We start from the raw sequence: 18,360 nt of genomic DNA, 5'->3' as shown, positions 1-18,360 counted from the left end.
GGAGATACAGGCTTCCAGTAATGGAATGGGAAAGTCACAGGAATAAAAGGCCCAGCATGAGGAAGACAGTTAATGACACTGTAACGGGGTTCTGTGGTGACAGATGGCAGCCACACCAGTGATGAGCACAGCATAATATATAAACTCGTTGAATAGCTACGGTGTACACCTGAAACTAATGTTAACACTGTGTGTCTGCTACACTCAAATAAAAAAGAATTAATAATTTTAAAAAGACTGGAAAGGGCGTAGAGAGATAGAAACTTGCCACTTGGCAAAGTATGTTTTTAGTCTTGCCATTTGGCAATCACGGACATATCATGACCGTTTTGGCTACTTGTTCTACTCTTCTGACACTTCCACTCAACTTGCTACCAGGGCACCAATCACAAGTAGCTAAGCCTGAACAGCAACTACTAGTCAAAGGGGGAAAGAATGAGCTGACTGTGGCCGTGGACGAACAGGAAATTCCTTCAGCCAACTCTTGCATCTCTTCCACACGTGACTCGGGCCTATGTTGCTGGTGGAGGCAGACGATCTACTGGCCACAGTGGAAAGGTTTATTATTTGTTTTTTGAGGTCAGGAAGTAGGTGTGAGGTAGGTATGAAACCTTTCGGTACTTGCTGCCATTGCCAAAATGTCTCTGCTGTGTCCTCTACGCTCTGCTGTAGGCTCACTACCTGTGCGCACTCTTTAAGCACCACACTCTCGAACACAAGTTTCCCCCCGAAAACACCTACTGAGACATACCGATCCTCTTATCCCAGCTCTGCGTCTCCCCTGACGCTCAGGGATCACTGGAGTCCAGGGTTAGGAATCCAAATGATGGCTAAAAACTGGCTGACGATATATGCACTATTATAAAACGGGGAGTGGTGAGTGAAATGTTCAAATGGCAGGTTAAAGAATAGCGTTCACAGGGTTAGATCCGAACTTCCCACTTTGGAGGAGTGGGGGGCACAGAGCCCCCAACCAAGCAAGAGGAGGCAGAGTCTGAAAAGCAGTCTTTGAGCAGGAAAGCGAAGACGCTGGAGCTCTTCTGGGTCGATCACTCCAGCGGTGGTGTGAGGAAGGGTCAGAGAGACCAGGAGGACCGAGCGCAGCCCAAAGATGGTGATGATCTCAGGTCAGAGATAACCGGGCCCGGCTCACTCGAGAACAGTCAAGAAGAGTCGAAAATAATGCTAACAGCAGCAGCCACGGCTAATACTCACCCAACACGCTTTTGATGTGCCAGACACATTTCTCAACATTTTTTCATATATTTACTCATTTAATCCTTACCACAGAGGCAGGTCTGAGGCTGAGCCCAGGTATCTGATTCAAGAGCCTATGCTCTTACTCTCCATGGGACACTCCCCCTCACTGCTTGGCCTTGGGTCCCCACACAATCTCAGGTCTTGTGTCCTCAGACTCCACAGCTGCCTGAGGTACAGGCTGGGTGACAGTTTCCCATAGGTGACATTTTGTACTCATGCTTTCAAGGGGCTCCCCCAGGCTGGACAGAGACGTTCTGATGGGTGACACTTGAGGGGTTCCAGGTCTGTGGGTAGCTGAGTTCCAGCCCCCCATGTGCACGGGGCCTGCAACCTAGACAGTCCGCCCACACACGAGAACCCTAGTGCCAGCCACCAAGCCGAGACACAGCGGTTTCCTTTCAGCTGTGCTCACGGTGCTGCTCTGAGAGCATGCTTTATTTGTAGCACATGGTGACTCCCCTCTCTTGGCTGCTGGTTCAGCTTTGCGTCTTGGTTTTTAACGTGGTTGTATCTTATCCGGTATTTATTTGTGTTTGTGTGATTGGAGCAGGGAGGGGCTTATTCCCCATCAGCTCCGTCTACCATATTGCCTCAAAGTCCAAAACACAATCTGCTAGGAGCGTCTTCTGGCACTCATGATCACTTCCTGGAAACCAAAGCTTGATTTCAGACATGCCAAGCGTGAGCTGTCAAAGGAACATGAAAGCAGAGGGCTGTGCGGAGCAGGCGTGGGAACGCGGGTCCAGGGCCGCAGAAAGAGGCTGAGTGTGAGCAGAGCAGCCTCCACTGGGCACGGAAGTGCTGGTGAAGCTCTCCATGCTGTGCCGTCGGGGCCCCCAGGGATGAGAAGCGGATGAGAGGACAGGATTTGGGGTCAGAGCCTCACAGAACACTTACATCCAGTGGGCGGGAGGAATGAAAGTAGTCAGGGAGGAGCCCGCTGTCCCAACAGCAAGAAGAGGACTAGGCCAAGGGCAGGAGAGCTTTTGAGAAGGGGGTGATGAAGTGCCCACTGTTGCAGCAATGAAAGGAAGAGGAGGGTGACAATGTCAGCAGAGTTCATGACTGGGACTTTCTGAGAAGCAATGTAGGCACGGCTATGAGGAAGGACAGGGGAGCGAGTCTCTGGAGGCACAAACGTTGGTTTCCTCTGCCCTCCATCTCCTCACCCCCTCAGCCATCTTGCCTCCCACCTGAGCCAAGGCTCAGGAAAGCCTGAAAGAGGGGGCCCATGCCTATCACCACCTTCTCAGCAGCATCAGAGGGGGTTCCCTGGGGCACGACATCAGACACGGGGAACAGAGGCACTTCCTGAATAAAAGAGTCGAAAGTCCAAAATAGGTGCATGCCACAAATGTGCCTTCTCAGGACATTTGTAAAGTGGCTGTGCTCCAAACTGCAGCGCTTGAGGACCCCGTTCCCCCAGGTGTCTGCAGTGAGAGCCCCCTCCCAAGAGGCTTCCTTTCCAGGTCCCCACCCTGCAGACCAGGCCTCCTGACCCATTGGCCATGATTTCCCCTTGCTGCCGCAGATGAGGCAAACTGCCTGAATCGATTCAGTAGGAAAGAGCAAATCATGACAGGAACATGCAGAGCCAGCAGAGTGTGTGTGTGTGTGTGTGTGTGTGTGTGTGTGTGTGTAGCACATGACTATAATTACTGTAAAGAGTGACTCACCCAGACTCCAGGAATTCTATACCCCCAGGTGACTCGTGAGTAAGTCAGCCTCCTCCTGGGACCACTCTGACCAGAGAAAAGGTTTCGCCATCGTCCTAGTTGCTCGGGCCCCAAACCTAGAAATCCTCTCCATTCCTTTTCTTCCCTCCTCTCCAACATCCCACCACACAAACCCACCAGGTCTGCCTTCAGAATGCCTTCCCCGTCCGTCTCCTCCTCTCCTGTGTCCTACCCCTCGCCAGCCCAAGCCACACCAGCTCGCTCCTGGATGCTGCCCGACCTCCTGACCAGGCCGCGTTTCCCATCTTGGCCCCTGCACTCCCCGCCCAGTTTGTTTTCCACACAGTAGCAACAGTAATTTAAAAGACAAAAAATGGGGACGCCTGGGTGGCTCAGTTGGTTAAGCAGCTGCCTTCGGCTCGGGTCATGATCCCAGCGTCCTGGGATCGAGTCCCACATCGGGCTCCTTGCTCATCAGGGGGCCTGCTTCTCCCTCTGCCTCTGCCTGCCATTCTGTCTGCCTGTGCTTGCTCTCTCTCCCTCTCTCTCTCTGACAAATAAATAAATAAAATCTTTTAAATAAATAAATAAATAAAAGACAAAAAATGAAAAGCAGCTGTAAGCCAGATCATGTCCGGCTCCGTGCACTCAAAACAGAACCTAACTCCTGTCCTGAGCTGCAAGCCCTTTGCGATGGGCCACAGCCCGCCCGCGGCATCTTGCATCAAACTCCGGGCCCACGGTGCCCCTGCCACACCAGCTCTGAGTTTCCTGACGGCACCACGTGTCTTCCCGCTGTGGGTCTTCGCACTGGCTGTAACCCCATCCTGGCATGGCCGGCTCCGTGTCACTCAGGCCCAATTTAGCGCGGACTTACTTCTTGGAAAGGCCTTCCCTGATGCCCCAGGCTCCAGCACACCCTAGTCGCTCTCTCTCACACCCACCTGTGTCACTCCTATTCCCATTGGACAGCTCTTTGCTCACTGCCTCACACACTCAACAAATGTTTATCTGTCACTTCTTACACCAGCAGGATGGGACATGTGTTTATCTTCCCTCAATAATGTGTCTGTCTCCTCTGAACAACCCAAAAGCCCATAAAGATGGGGCCCTTAACCATAGCCTTGAGGCCTGGCATGGAGGAAGCATTCAGTAAATATTTGATTTGCAGAATGAGTAAGAGCCGCACGGTAGCACGTACTCAGGAAACCAGAACTGACCGTTTCTGTCTTGCTCACGTCGCGTGGCCTTGAGCAGCCAGTCCTCCGGAGAGGCCCCAGGGCTGGGATGAATCAGACCCTAACTGTGCTGCTCTGGGCCAGCAGAAGGTGACTCCCTCCCTGTTTACAAAGGAGCCAGCATTTATTAGGGCCTACTGTGTGGGAGCCTGTGCTCAGTGTCAGTCTCCGACACATCCCTGGTCCCTCAGCTGCGGGCACCCTGCAGCCAGCCACGGATGGGTCAATGGGCTGCCCTGCCTACAGCTAAGGACCAACCGGCCCTCACTCAGGTCGTCCACGGTGCAACCAAGGGGCGGGGTCTGCCCACACCCGGGACTCCCTTCTGTCCAGGTTTTCCAGATTTCCAGGGCTTCAGCCACCCCAGGGACAGCACTCGGGGGGTTAGTCACACGCTGCCCCCGAGGGCCCGAGTGCCAGCCCCATTTCCCAACGTGTGTGCCTCTTTCTCCCTGCTCTGGGCCCCGCCTGATTCCAAGATCAGGCTCTACCACCAGCAAGCCATCCAGCACACTGGCCAAGAGCCAGAGCCCACCGGCAAGGCACGGTGCCATCACACCAGCTCTGGCACTCACCAGTCCCGGGACCTCTGTCAGGCCACCGCACCTCCTGACCAGGCTGAAGACTCGAGGGGCACCGGGACGGCACCGTCAGTTAAAACGTCTGACTCTTGCGGTTTCGGGCTCAGGTTGACCTCAGGGTCACGAGACCAAGCCCCATGTCAAGCTCTGCACTCAGCGCGGAGTCTGCTTGGGTTTCTCTCTCCTTCTCCCTCTGCCCTGCCCATCTCCTCCTTTCTCTCTCTAAAATAAATAAATAATTTTTTTTAAATGAAGACTCTAAGAGCACTAACGCTCTGGGCTGCGATGGCAGTGTCTCCTGTGTTCCTGCTCCTCCCTGCTCTGTGGGCCCCTGAGGTCTCCCCAATACCAGGTCAAGGGGAAAGTGAGGAGAGGGGAAACAGCTCTTTTCTGGCAATACTTCAATGGCCGCTCTCAATACCAGAAATGACGGCAAATGAAGGAAAAGATTCAGCGCCCCAGACGTAGACAACGCAAACAACAAGCAAATACCCCGCTGGGCACCAGGGATACAAAGGAAAATCAGACCTCATCACGAAAGAAGGCAGTCGCAGCAAGAGGAAGACCGGGAGACAGAACCACAGAGGAGAAGTGCTGGGGGCTCGTAACAACAGGCACAGGGAGAGTGTCGGGAAGAGATGCAGCCGCCTCTGTCCACTGGGCTGCAGCGATCAGGATGAAGGTGATAAAGGGTGAACAGGGCCCCCTCCATTTCCCAAATGCTCTGTGCCAACCACTGTCCTCGGGCCAACGGGACAGGTTGGGCGAGAGGTGGCCTGCCAGACTCCCTTTCTGCCCTCACCAACTATACGCTTCTGTGGGTCACGGAGGGTCGCCACACTGCTGACGGCGAGGTTTGTACACGCTGAGATTCATAATTCATCTGAGTCCACACGCAGCTCCCAGTAGCTCAAGAAACAGTAAGAGCATCTAAATAATGGAAAATTCATTTGAAAAAGACTCTCTAGGCAACTTTTGAAAAAAACCCTCATGGCTCAGACGGACGCAGGGACTCACAGGCCTGGCAACAAGAGGAGAGACCGGCGGCTTCCAAACTTGCTTTCAACCTCGCAAGCCACTGCTGAACTGAAATCCACCCGGGAGTCCAGCCCGTCAAACCGAGGCACACAGAGCTGCTCTGGTGGAAACAGCCTCCTCTTCCCCAGCCCCTGATGGCCCTCAAGGCAGCTCCACAGAACCCCTGGGGCTCCACAAAGCACCGACGTAAAACCACTCCTCTGGGCCAACCTCTGAGTGCACAGAGGGAAACAAGTCCCACAGAAGTCACGCTCTGAACAGCGGCTGAACGCACCCCCGGTGTCTAACTCCAGGCTAAGACGTCTCACTCCACTTTGCTAGAGCTAAGTCTATGGAAAATAGCAATTAAAAAAAACAAGCTCATTTCTGATCACCTACAACATAATCCCTAAGTGTTTTAAAGGCCCCTGAATTAGCCAAGTATGAAACCGAGCCCAGCCCCGCAGACTGGCAGAAAGAAGTTCGGAAATGAGTTGCAGAAGCACAGCTGACAATTCCATATAGTTCCCTTCAGTTCTGTGGGACATAAACAGGTCTTGAAAGGCTTGGGCTGTGTGGCTGTGGGAGACCCTGGGCCAGGCGGGCCAGGAGGTGAATGCTAATGAGCTATGGAAACAGCAATTACTTCCCCCATGTCAGGCACTGTGCCAAGCTAAGGAGGATAAAGAGGGCTGAGATATTTTTAAAGTATTTTTACAGCAGAAAAACTTTCCTACAGACTCAATTATATAACTATCAGACTCCACCTCTAAGTTGAAATTATCCACGGCCTTCAGGAATAAAAACAAAACAAAACCCCACTTTTCTCTACAGGAGGGCCACAGGTTTCTCCAGAGAGCCTCACAGCTATATGGCCAGCAACGCAGGGCAGCTGTGAACCATCAGCCCAGAGACCTTCCCAAGGGCAGTTTGGAGCCTGTCAGAGAAGAATACCAGCCAAGTGGAGGGCAGAAGTCATGTCATTGACCCAGCCACTACATGCGACGTTATATGTCCAGGAAGGTCCACTCGAGGGGGCTCTGGCCCCAGCCATGTTGGCACCCTCCTAACTTCCTCATCCCAAAATGGGGCTGAGGTCCCTGAAGGAGACAGGAGGCCCAGGGATCCCACGGTAATCCTCTGTGACCAGCAAAGGGCAGACAGTCCCAGAAAGCCTTCGGGGGCTCAAGGAATAAAGAACTTCACCAGTGAAATGAGAGTCAAAATCAAAGGCATTAACTTACAGCCCAGGTTTTTGTCAGCCTGAAGATGGGTGCACTTTGTAATGCTGATACCACAGACATGAGAGAATGAAGGTTGTTGAGTTCTAGAAGTTTCTGAAAAAAAGATATGGAATAGATTATTTTGCTGCTATAAACAACAGAACAAAAACATGCTCAAGTGTTACCAAATGTTGTCATATTTATGAAATTCGATTATACTTAAAAATATCTCATGTAGAAAATATAGTTCTATGGAGTTCATAGAAACCATATGCTTTTTTTCTCAAGTTGTCAAAAGGTGAGTTTGCATCTAAAACACTTGCAGAATTTTATAAGCTGACTAATCTGGCTGCTGGACAGAAACGTGGCTCGGGATAAGGTTTGATAATGTCCTTTATGTTCTTTTTTTAGACGAATCGGAACTGTCCCAAAAGGCTTTTATAAACTGAAGCCTCGGCTGTGCCAGCAACATCCACGTGGGTCTTCTGTGACTACCTTACACCAGGAACAAGAGGGCCCAAGGAAAAATGTCACCAATCTGCATGGCCCCCAGCCCCTCCATTAGGAAGACAGAGCTCTGGCTTCTCAGTCACTTGACTGTGCTCCTTTGAGCTAGACCCCACGCTGGTGAGAACATTTGGATTCAATTCAGTCTCACACGAGCTCCTGACCATGGAAGAGAAGAGCAGGGGACACGCCGAGAAGAAGTACAGAAAGACATTCTAGTTTGGCACTGAGGGAAACCTGCTAACGGGACTGGGGTCCCCTTCTCATTCTTGGGAGCCGGTGAAGTTTGGGCCAGAGAGCAGGCTCCACGGAGCCAAGAGACCTGGTTCCAATCCCAGCTCCCAATCCCCGTGTGTCGCAGCGAGCTGCTGAGCCTTAACATGCCGGCACCTACAAGGAAGGTAACCACGGCACATATGCTACCTGGGATGGTGTGTGCCAAGTGCCAGAGCAGCACCTGGCTCTGGGGGAGTGCTCTGTGCCTGTGGGTAAGACTCCCCCCTGCCTGCCCCCTCACTTGTCTTGGGTACTTTCAAGACCAAGTGCCTTTGCCTTTCCTCTAGTATGACTCTTCTGACCCTGTTCCCAAATCTAGGGAGCTCGGGGCCCCTGCCTATGTGTTCCCACAGCAGTCTGTGCATCTCCTTAGCACACTGGCCTGCAGTCTTTTTGACCTGCTTCTCTCTCACCCTGGACCAGGTGTTCCCCGAGACCAGGGGTGAAGCTGTACCTGCTGTCATATCCCTAGTGCCGCATATGGCACACAGTAGGGCCTAGTGAACAAATGAATAATAAAAAGCCCTTATGTCTAGTCCTCACGGCTCTGTTCCTTCTCAGATCTCTCCTTTACCACACAAGTTAATACTTCCTTTCATACATCTTGTAACAATCTCTAATTGTTTCCTGTGTGTAATAACAGATTCTCTGAGAGGACTGAATTTCATCCTATGTATCTGAAAGGCTATGCCTGTCACACAATTTCTTTCCGAGCTGAAGGTCCTCTGGGAAACCTTCTAATCCAGCTGCCTCATTTTGCAGAGGGGAAACCAAGGCCCCGAGGAAGGAGGGGTCTGCACAAGAAGAGCCTCAGGGCACAGTGCCGGCGTGATGAGCCAGCGCTGGAAGATGGCAGAGGTTAAGGTGGGACCGGCTTGGATTCCTTGGACAGGCACCGTGAACTACGTTCCAGAAAGCACCAGTGGCTCAGAACATCACCCCGCTTTCTCTCATGGCCCAGCATGAACGCACTGACGGTAACAAGCGTCATTAAGCCCAGCCCCAGCATGGTCCCGAGCACTTCCGAATGCACACGGCATGAACGTTATCTGCTGCCCCTGACATACTTCTGGATGGATGCCCTTAACCTTCCCATGAGGGCAGCACAGCAGCTCCCCTGAAGGCAAAGAGACATGCTGCAGCTCACGCGCTACAAGGCCCTGGGCATGGCCGCTCACCTCTCTAAAGCCCTCTTCCTCCTTTAGAAGTGAGAGAATAACAATGCGAACATCGAACACAATCGGTTCAGTAGAGCGGCTGCTGTGATGCCGGACTTGTAAGGACATCAGTACAGGTCAGCGGGCCCAGGGCCTGGGTGGGAACACAGCACGTGCACACAGCACACGGGGAACCAGACAGAATGGCAGTGTGCCGCCCGGGTGCAGGCACGCCCTGTAGTCCGCAGCAGCGTAAGGGGAGGAGCTGGCGGAGTGATGAGAGTGGCCAGCATCAGGGAAGAGGAGGGGAAAGGCAGGGTACAGACCTAAGCCCGGTGCTCAACAGCTGGCAAGGACAGAACCTATCAGGGCAGGGGGTGGGAGTGGGGAGTGGGGGCCTAGGCCTTAAGCTCAGGATGGTGGTGGGGTGAGCTCTGCGGATCGTGGACAAGACTGCAGGAGGTGATGGTACCACAGAGCCTGGCAGGGCCCAGGACTGGCTGAGTCTGAAACAGAAGGAGGAATGGACCCCAGAGGGAGCCCCCAGGGTCTCACAGAGTCTGAACAGCCAGCTAAGGAGAACGGTTGACTGCCATCATAATGGGTAGAGGGCCACCCCACCATGCGTGCAGGGGGGCAGGGATGCCGAGCAGGCACGTAGGCCAGTCTTACAGCCTACAGAAGTCAGGTCACAGCTTCTGTTTGAACCCAGTCCAGCACACCCAGAGCAAGGCAGCTCTCAAAGTACTGAGGAAACACATTCTGCAAGAAGGATGGAAGGAAGGGAGGGAGGGAGAGAGGAAAACATAATAACAAAAGAGCTTACCTTGGCTATTTTCACAAAATGGCTCAGGATTTCTGCCCTTATTTTTAAAGTCTGTGCTGTTAGAATTTCTCGAACAACCCAAAAACTGACCTGTAGAGTCAAATACACACACACACACACACACCAGAGAAATGGTTAAGCCCTGGACCGCCCTTGTCACCCTCGCCCACCGCGGGGGGTCAGGAAGCTGGAGGAGCACAGGCCCGGGGTTGCAGGTGGCTGAGGGGTCCTTTATGACACCCAGCCCTGCAGGTGGGTCCCTCCTTCAGCACCCCGTCTCGAACACACACGGCGATGCCGAGAGACAAGTACTTTCCTCATCACCCGGGGGAATTACTGGGCCTCCACAGCATATGAATCTCTCTGAAGCTGTAGCAGGAAATTTTGAGATGATTCGGACAGATTCCTGCTCAGAAGGCAGTCAGTTGTGGGAAAACCATGGCTGGGGTGTTGGATGGATGGATCGACAAATGGCCAGACAAACACATATGTTCACTGGCTGTACCACTGTGAGATCTATATCCCCAGCCAGACCTCAACTGAGTAGGATTCACCAAAATTTGCACAATCACAACAAATTTAATTTTCTAGGAGAGGTTCACCCAATAATTTAAATGATATGCAGGTGTCTTTCAAAGTCCCAAAAAGCAAGGCAGGTGAAGGGACATGTTTTTCTGGAGACCACTGATGCCAAAAGGACATGACGGTACTTTGGTTTCAGAACATTATTCACGCTTCAAAAAAAGAAAAAAGAAAAGAACATTATTCATGCTTGACCTCTCACAGAAATCAACATCCCCAAGCCCCTGAATCCTTTCGGGAACAAGCAAGTTGTCTCCCAGGGTATAGTGGACTCACATGACACCTCAGTACAACACAGAAGGGGCTCCGTGCCAAGAAAGCCTGGGAAGTGGTTACTTTCTTGTTTATGTCTCGCTACTGTAACAACAATGCTGTGTGACCCATGGATGCCCAAGGGTGGGATGACAGCACAGCCGAGAGAGAGAGAGAGCGCTGAGCTGAGTACAGGGAAGTGTGGAGTTGAAAGGAAGGCAAAGGCATCTAAAACCTCTGAATTTTATAAATTAAAATAAAGATAGTCCAGAGTTAACAAAGCACCTTTACTGCGGCAACTAGATTTTTTTCTCTTTCCTGAAATAGTCACTTTTCAATGAGAAAACAAGAATAACCAAGAATCAAAAATTTGCTTTTTATGTTAAGCAGGAATATTATAGAAAAGCTTTTCCCGCGTAATTATCTGTGGTTGCCTCCAGGACATGCCTGGGTTTCCATAGAATCATTTTTTCCAAGGAATTGCCTAAAATTAAGTTCAGACTCAAACGTTTACTAGCCAGTTATGGAAGAAAGATTTTCTGGACATCAAATGATAGGCCCATAAACCTTATATTTTAATACATGCACATTTTTATCCCACATAAACTCGAGTGTGATAGTTTATATGTATAATTTAATAGATGCCTGCACGCCAAAAAATCACACACATTTAAGGCATAATTATGGCACACGGCAGGGTCAACATTGATCTGCAGCACACGGGTGCGGAGGCAACTCCAGGTCAATTCAACAGACTTTTGTGAAGCCTGTTCTGTGTACAGGCTCTAGGCACCGTGAGTCCAGACACTTGGCCCTTGCCTGATACAGGGGTGATCAGAGGAGGCAGGATCCTCCCGAAATCCCACGGCAATCCTGGACGCAGAAGTTGTTTAACCGAAGCGGACTGGAACACAGGAGAGTTAATGGTAGAGGAAGGTCTGCTGGAAGAGGCAGGCCTTGAAAGATGGGTGGACTTCGAGCAGGTAAAGATAGGATTGGGGTATGGCTGTATACACCACGACCAGGGAGGGCTGAGCGGACCGACTGGTCTGGTGTTGCAGGTGCTCTGTGAGGTCAGGGTAGAGGGGGAAAATCAAAGCTAGGAAGGGCACTGAAGGCCAGATGACGTAACACCAAAAACTCAATCCATGAAAAAAAAACCCGGTAAGTTGGGCTTCATTACAATTAGACATTTCTATAGTGCAAAAGACGCTGGTAAGGAAATTAAAAGATGAAGCACAGCCTGGGGAAATACTTGCAAAACACATATTTGATGTAAGCATTATATTCAAAATAGACACTTAAAACTCAACAGTAAGAAAACAACCCAACTAAAAAATGGGCCAAAGATCTGGACACCTGACCAAGGAAGTACAAATAGCACTAAGGATGAAAAGATGCTCAACATCATTTGTCACGGGAAGGCGGAGCTCTGTGTGTGTGTTAGAACGGCTAAAATGAAACAGTCAGTGAAGGTGCCAGTTGCTGGCCAGTACCTGGAGCAACACACACTCTCATTCCATTACCGGCAGGAGTACAAAATGGCACAGTCCAGCACTTGCACTCCTAGATATATATCCAGCTTCTTTGAAATCTTATGTCTACACACACATGCGTGCACGTGCACATGTGTGTGCGCACACACACGCACATGCTTCTAGCAACTTCATTCATCATTGCCAAATACTGTCCTTCTCCTCTCTTTGCACAGGCAAATACCAGTTAATTTTTAGGAAAGACCTATTGTCTATGTCTAGGTCCACTTTTCTTTATATACATAAAAAATGTTCCAATTGTTCCAGTACCATTTTGTAAAATGTCCCCATTGGGACAAGTTCATATATACATATATATAGTCAAATTCTCAAAAGAAGACATAATCCAAAAAAGGCTGAGCATTTCTGAGCTCTACGGTGAACTCCTTGGTGCTGAGATACAAGCCTGGCCCATGACACATGCTCAGTGAACTTGTCTGGGTCCTTCCATCCCTCTAGGAGCAAGATGAACAAATCCCAGGGGACTCAGATCCCACAGAGAGGCAGGCAAGTCCACCGAGTCTGACCAGGACCTTGGCTACTGGGTTTCTGGTTTGGCCACAAAAAGCCTCAAATCTGCGGGCAACCTCTTTCCAATCAGTTGATCTTCACGTTCCCTCTTATTTTCCCCCAAAACGTTGAATGTTTACTACATGCCAGACACTGCACTAAGAGTTCTTCATATACCATTTCACTTAATCTCCACACCAACTCTGCAAGGTGAGTCATATTATTATTCTCACTTACAGATAAGGAAACTGAGGCTCGAGAAAGGTGAGTGACCTGTTTTCCTTATCTACAGTCTGATGGGGAAACTTGTTCTCACATATAAAAGTCTGCCAGGAAGGGATGCCAATCAGTTCATCTCAGAGAAAGCAGCCCCAGTGGCTGACCAGGGCTGGTTGCTGGCCAGTTTCCAAAAGAGAGCTACAGGGGCTGTGTCCAGGAGCTGCTCACTCGGAGTAGCTGACAGGCTGGCAGCAAGACCATTTCTCAAAGCATTCTGTTTGGGAAAACGCGACTGCACTTCTGGCTCACTTCACCCACTTGGTCTGATCTGGACACAAGGCAGTCATGCGCAGAACGAGCTGCCCCGCCCCTGCCAAGCTGACCTGGCCTCCGCGAGCAGGGCAGATTACATCAGAGCCCCCAGCAGCCCTCCTCCGGGAGCTCTGCGGCTGGCCAGAGGTGGGACTGAGCTGGCTCCCAGTTAAATAGTTTTGTGAAGGAAACTCTGAATCCTCTGATAGCGTGTGCACATCTGTTTTATTTTTTAAAGCCTAAGCTTGGTTGAAAAGGGAGATTTTGAAAAGAAAGAAAAAAGAAACAAAAGGCTTCAGAACTTCTCTTTTCAAAACAAACAAGTACATACAGCCCCTACTCCCAACGCAACTAGACCCTTCCTAGCTCCTGTTGTAACAACAAAAATGTTAACTCCAGATGAAAAGCTGTTGCCTCTTTGAGGCTCCCTCATCCTTGGATGGCAGCCGAGGCTGGGGAAGCCTGGAGAGGGCTGGGCAGTGGTGATGCACAGGGCCCGGCATTTCTGAGCAGGGAGGCCCAGCTTCAGGGAGGGCCCAAAGGGAACCTAGGCCCATCACCCCAAGGTCCAGTCACGCACACTACACAATCTTGAATCCACTGCCCTCATGTGAAACCAGAAAAAAACAAGAAAGATGAAAAGCTGTCAACAGCACCATTTGGGGGTTGGCCCACCCAAAAGGGGTCTTACAGGGTAGCTTACTAGCAAAGATCACATTCTGGCAGATTGGCTAAGAAGCCAGCAGTCCACTACCCTTAGTTGGCCCAAGCCCCCATCATCCTTCCCTTAAGAGGGGGCGTGGACCTTCATACCTGGAGCAAAGGCTCTGGTTGGAACAAGTCAGTTTGCAGCGGGATGTGTGAGGCCAGTGGCCTGGCTATGAGGCACTCAAAGAAATTCAATTCAACAAGTGTTTTCTGAGCATCTCATTGATTCATTTCACAAGCATTTACTGAGGGTCTCTTTTACCCTGGACATTAGGCAAGGTGGCGGGAGGCACAGTGGTGAACAAGACAGAGCCCAGAGACTGGCATAGAAGGGGGAGGAGAAAGAGCTCCACAGAGTGAGCAGAGATGAGCAAAGGGCCACACGGAGACAGAAGCACAGGATTCAGTGAGAGAACGTGTGACAGCAAAGACCTACACAGGCTGGGGATTCACAGAAAGCTCCCCGCAGAAGTGACGTTCAGGCTGATCAGACTGGGAGCTGAACGGGGAGGAAGAATTCTGAGCTGAGAAGATGGCACATCTGGGGGCCTGATGGGACAGAGATATGGTGCATCAGGGAAGAGAAGGAAGGCCGGCCAGGATGGGATAGGGGAAGGGACAAGGGATGGGGCGAGAGGGGTGGACGAAAACCTGACCCACTGTGCAGGACTCTGCAGGGCAATTAAGGTGCTGGAGCCTCAGCTTGGATGGAACTGGAAGCCAATGAAGAGACTCAAACCCTTGAAAGATGGTTTCAGTTCCACCTGCTGTGAAAAAGGACTGTGCAGGCAAAAGCTGTGAAAAAGGACTGTGCAGGCAAAAAGGACTGATGGGCAGAGTGGTTTGGGAAGGAGGGTTTGGACCTGTGCCAGGTGCCTGTGACTGAACCCTGGCAGGGTGCCCAGTCCACAGGGGACACCTGTGCTACCTGCTCAGGCACATGCAAGGGGTACTGCTCACCTGATTAAACCTCCGGGTAAAGGCCACGACGTTGGGGGCGAGACTATGTTTCTCCTTCTTACTCCATCCACAGCTGGCAAGTTCCTAGGAAGCAGAGAGTCAATTTCAGCAGTGATTCTTTCTAATCGGGATGCAAAACACAGCAGGACATCTAATTGGAATGTGGACACGGACGTGGGGAAAGGCCGAAGCTCTGGCCATCCTTTTCTTCACCGGGATGGGTGAGGTTCTCCTCCTCCTTTGGAGAGAAGGGCTGGATCTGGAGATGGAGGTGTAGCCTGGGAACCCCGCTCCCCAGGTGAGGATGGGAAGTTGGATAGTTTTCTCCATAACCCCAGCCACATTTCTCAGGACTTCTGTGCCAAATTTTCCTTAATGGCAAACTGCCTCTCTGCCATCTCCCCTGGTACCAGAAGTCCCTTCTGAAAGCAAACTGTCTGAGAGAGGGCATAATGTGTTAGCTAGCAGGATCCTCCCAGTGAACTTAGAACTTAAAATTAAAATATGGCTAAAGGGGGGCGCCTGGGTGGCTCAGTGGGTTAAGCCTCTGCCTTCAGCTCAGGTCATGGTCTCAGGGTCCTGGGATCGAGCCCCGCATCAGGCTCTCTGCTCAGCAGGGAGCCTGCTTCCCTTCCTCTCTCTGCCTGCCTCTCTGCCTACTTGTGATCTCTGTCTGTCAAATAAATAAATAAAATCTTAAAAAAAAAAAAAATAAGGCTAAAGGATCTCAGAGCTCATCGGCCATGTGACAGCCTCCATTCCTAGAATCAGAAAATGTCCTGGCCCAAGCCCACTGCAGTCAGAGAAGCTTCTGGAACTACCTCACACCCCTTCCCAAAGTCAGCCCCTCCCCTATCTTGTACAACCAACATGGGACCAGAAGGAGAGGCTGCCTTTGACATCTTCTTCAGGGGCTTGTCTCTTTTTTCTAGCAGATTTAACATTACAATCTGAATCACCAAATTACCTAAGTTTTAGCTATCAGTGAGGCTGGTTCCTACCCAAGGGAGCTAACGGGAGCACTTCACCAGGACGACTTGGGGTGCATAAGGGAACCAGGGAAAACCCATTACCCAATGCCCAGCATGTTCAGCTTGGGGCTTGGGGGCCCTGGCAAAGAATGGAAGAGAGGAGGCAGATTAAAGCTCTCCACCTCTGAGTTATAAGCCCTCCTTTTTAATTCATATCAGGCCTTGCTATTATTAACAGCACTTTTTTGCCACACACCTGGAACTTTAATAAGATCGTTAGTGAGAGCCAGCTGCCCACCAGCTGGAATGGGGGTCTACTAGCAAGTCTGGGAGGGCAGTGGGAATGGCCAGAGATAAAACCTGAGGGCTGAGCAGCTGTGCCCAAAGCACGGTGCCCTTCGAATGCTTCTCGGGACCCAACTATAAGCCTCAAACAGGCGGTGCGAAGGCTGGCTGGAGGCAGTGGACAGTTCCGGACACAAGATCCCATGGCCTGGACCTGGGAGCTCTTGGCCACCAAGCCAAGGCTATACAGGCGGCTTCTCCCTCGACTGCCTCCTTTCTGCAAATGCCCATCCTCCTCCTGGCCACCCACATGGAAGACACGGCCATCCCGGACCCTGCCAAGTCCTTCACACCCTCAGTGTAGACCCTAAGTAACAGCAATGACAAGGACGCCAACTAGGGCTGCCATTCAGCAAGAGCCCCCATGTGGCAGTCAGGTGCTGGCCTCATCACGCCTCCTGTCATCTCACGCCACTCTCACCATCTTCGGTTAGCAAAGAGGACGGGCTCAGGATTTTTCTTCTTGAAGGAATACCTTGACCTTCTTTCTTTTCGAATTTAAGCGTGACCCTCTTTGAGATATAGGATTTACCTGTTTACCATGATTCTTCCTGTTCTGAAAATGTGTATTCGACCTGCCTCAGTGACACTGACTTCTCTCTCCCCTTTAGAACATAAACTCAATTGCTTCTGCAAATGGGTATCGATGCCCTTTCCAAGTTAAACTATGAGAATGAGAGCAGCCTTCCTTGTGGATCCCAAAACCAGTCCTGGGAAGGTAGAGGCTACAGTAAGATCTAAAAGAGAATTCATTAACCTGGCAATCAAGGACTAGGGCATGGTTGTTGCCCAGTTTCTGGCTGAGAGTTGCTCCTTTTGTTTTTTTCCCCAAATTCTTTAATACACAGCAAAAGTTATACACGCATGTGTATGTACACATGCACACATTTTAATTACATGTACACAATTAAGAGTCTGTAATCTTATGTAGAATTAGACAGACTCTGCCTCCACACACCAGCTGCATGATCTTCTCAGACACTGTCTTCTCAGAATCTCAATTTTCACATCTTAAAATGGGTATGACACTGTAATAACTAGGAAGCTCAACACGACGATTAAATGAGATTAAGACATTCAGAGCACACAGCACAGAACAAGTCCTCAGTAAAGGTTATCTCCCCTCCCCTCCCGAGGGTCCCACTGCTGTCAGACTCAGCGCGAGCTCCAAACAGCCCTTCCTTCCCCCACACGATGCTCTCATTGGGATCATAAATTATTAATAAAATCTATTACTGTTTCTCTCTCACTTTGCTGATGTCATGCACACAGGAACCAAAGCAAGAACTTAATACATCTGCCCTACATTTATTTGATTAGAACATTTCCAAGACCCTGATTCATAAATTGTTTGTACACTTCTTGGGTTTTGACAATTCCCTAAAGAACCTTTTGCACTGAGAAACATGTAACATTTAAAATTAAAGCCTCAACAGAGTAAAACACTATGTTTGAGGGGTTCTTTGATGAAATGGATGGAGCAAAGGCCTTAAGAGCCAGAACACCCTGATCTGAATCCCAGCCCGGCCACATAATTCCCAGGTGACTCCAGGCAAGTTAACCTCTGGGGGTGCTGGTTTCGTCGCTGATCAAACAGGGACACTGAAATCAACTCCACAGACTGGTGCCAGAGACTGAAGGAGGGAAAGCCTGGCAGAGGAGGTGACACACAGGGCACAGGTCTGGCCCCAGCGGACGGCAGGCAGCATTTGTTGAGTGAATGGAGTATGAGCGTTCCTCATACTCCCAAATTCAGGGCAGAAAGATTTATCAGGATGTCAAAAGAAATAAGACCATTCTATTTGCACTAAAACAAGTCCTGGGCCCAACCTCCTTGGCCCTGTTCCTCTTCTGTGTTTGGCCTTATAGGATTACAAGAGATTCCATCTGTGTGAAGTGGGTTTGGAAAATGTGAAGTAATAGAATAAAACTCTTCCAGTCACTAATGCCTAAAAAAGGTCTATGCTATGGAACCGATCTGAGTATAATTAAGTTCAAATTGACCAGAGGAGACAGGGCTGGTTCTAGAAGGAGCCAAGGGGCTGGGATGAGGCTGGTGGCCCCACAGCCTGGGTGAGCCCCTCAGCGGCCCCTGGGCTGCCACACGCCCCCTCCCCAGAGCGCTAGGACCCTGATCTCGCCCAGTCTGTCCTCGGCTCTGAGTTCTCTGCCGAGGTCAATGGGATGTGAAAGCGGAGGAGTATG

General features: G+C 50.6%; 1 protein-coding gene across 13 annotated transcripts in view; it reads right to left on the bottom strand.

The window, feature by feature from the left end:
* The window catches only part of LOC111146150 (Ral GEF with PH domain and SH3 binding motif 1), a 275,084-nt gene that overhangs the window by 158,512 nt on the left and 98,212 nt on the right, over positions 1-18,360 (bottom strand). For 11 of the 13 annotated variants that reach the window (XM_022501573.1, XM_022501576.1, XM_022501574.1 and 8 more), the window contains exons 5-7: positions 14,840-14,923; positions 9,762-9,851; positions 7,017-7,109 (exon numbers count right to left, since the gene is read on the bottom strand). In XM_022501573.1, the coding sequence (XP_022357281.1) occupies positions 7,017-7,109; positions 9,762-9,851; positions 14,840-14,923 (267 nt within the window). The remainder of the gene's footprint in view (positions 1-7,016; positions 7,110-9,761; positions 9,852-14,839; positions 14,924-18,360) is intronic. The other 2 variants (XM_022501578.1, XM_022501583.1) reach the window with 1 other exon arrangement.

This window comes from Enhydra lutris, unplaced genomic scaffold (assembly GCF_002288905.1).
Source record: "Enhydra lutris kenyoni isolate GAN:26980312 unplaced genomic scaffold, ASM228890v2 scaffoldscaffold13, whole genome shotgun sequence".
NCBI classification, from domain to species: domain Eukaryota; kingdom Metazoa; phylum Chordata; class Mammalia; order Carnivora; family Mustelidae; genus Enhydra; species Enhydra lutris.
Note: the sequence above shows the minus strand (reverse complement) of the source record. Positions and strands in the feature narration are given on the sequence as shown.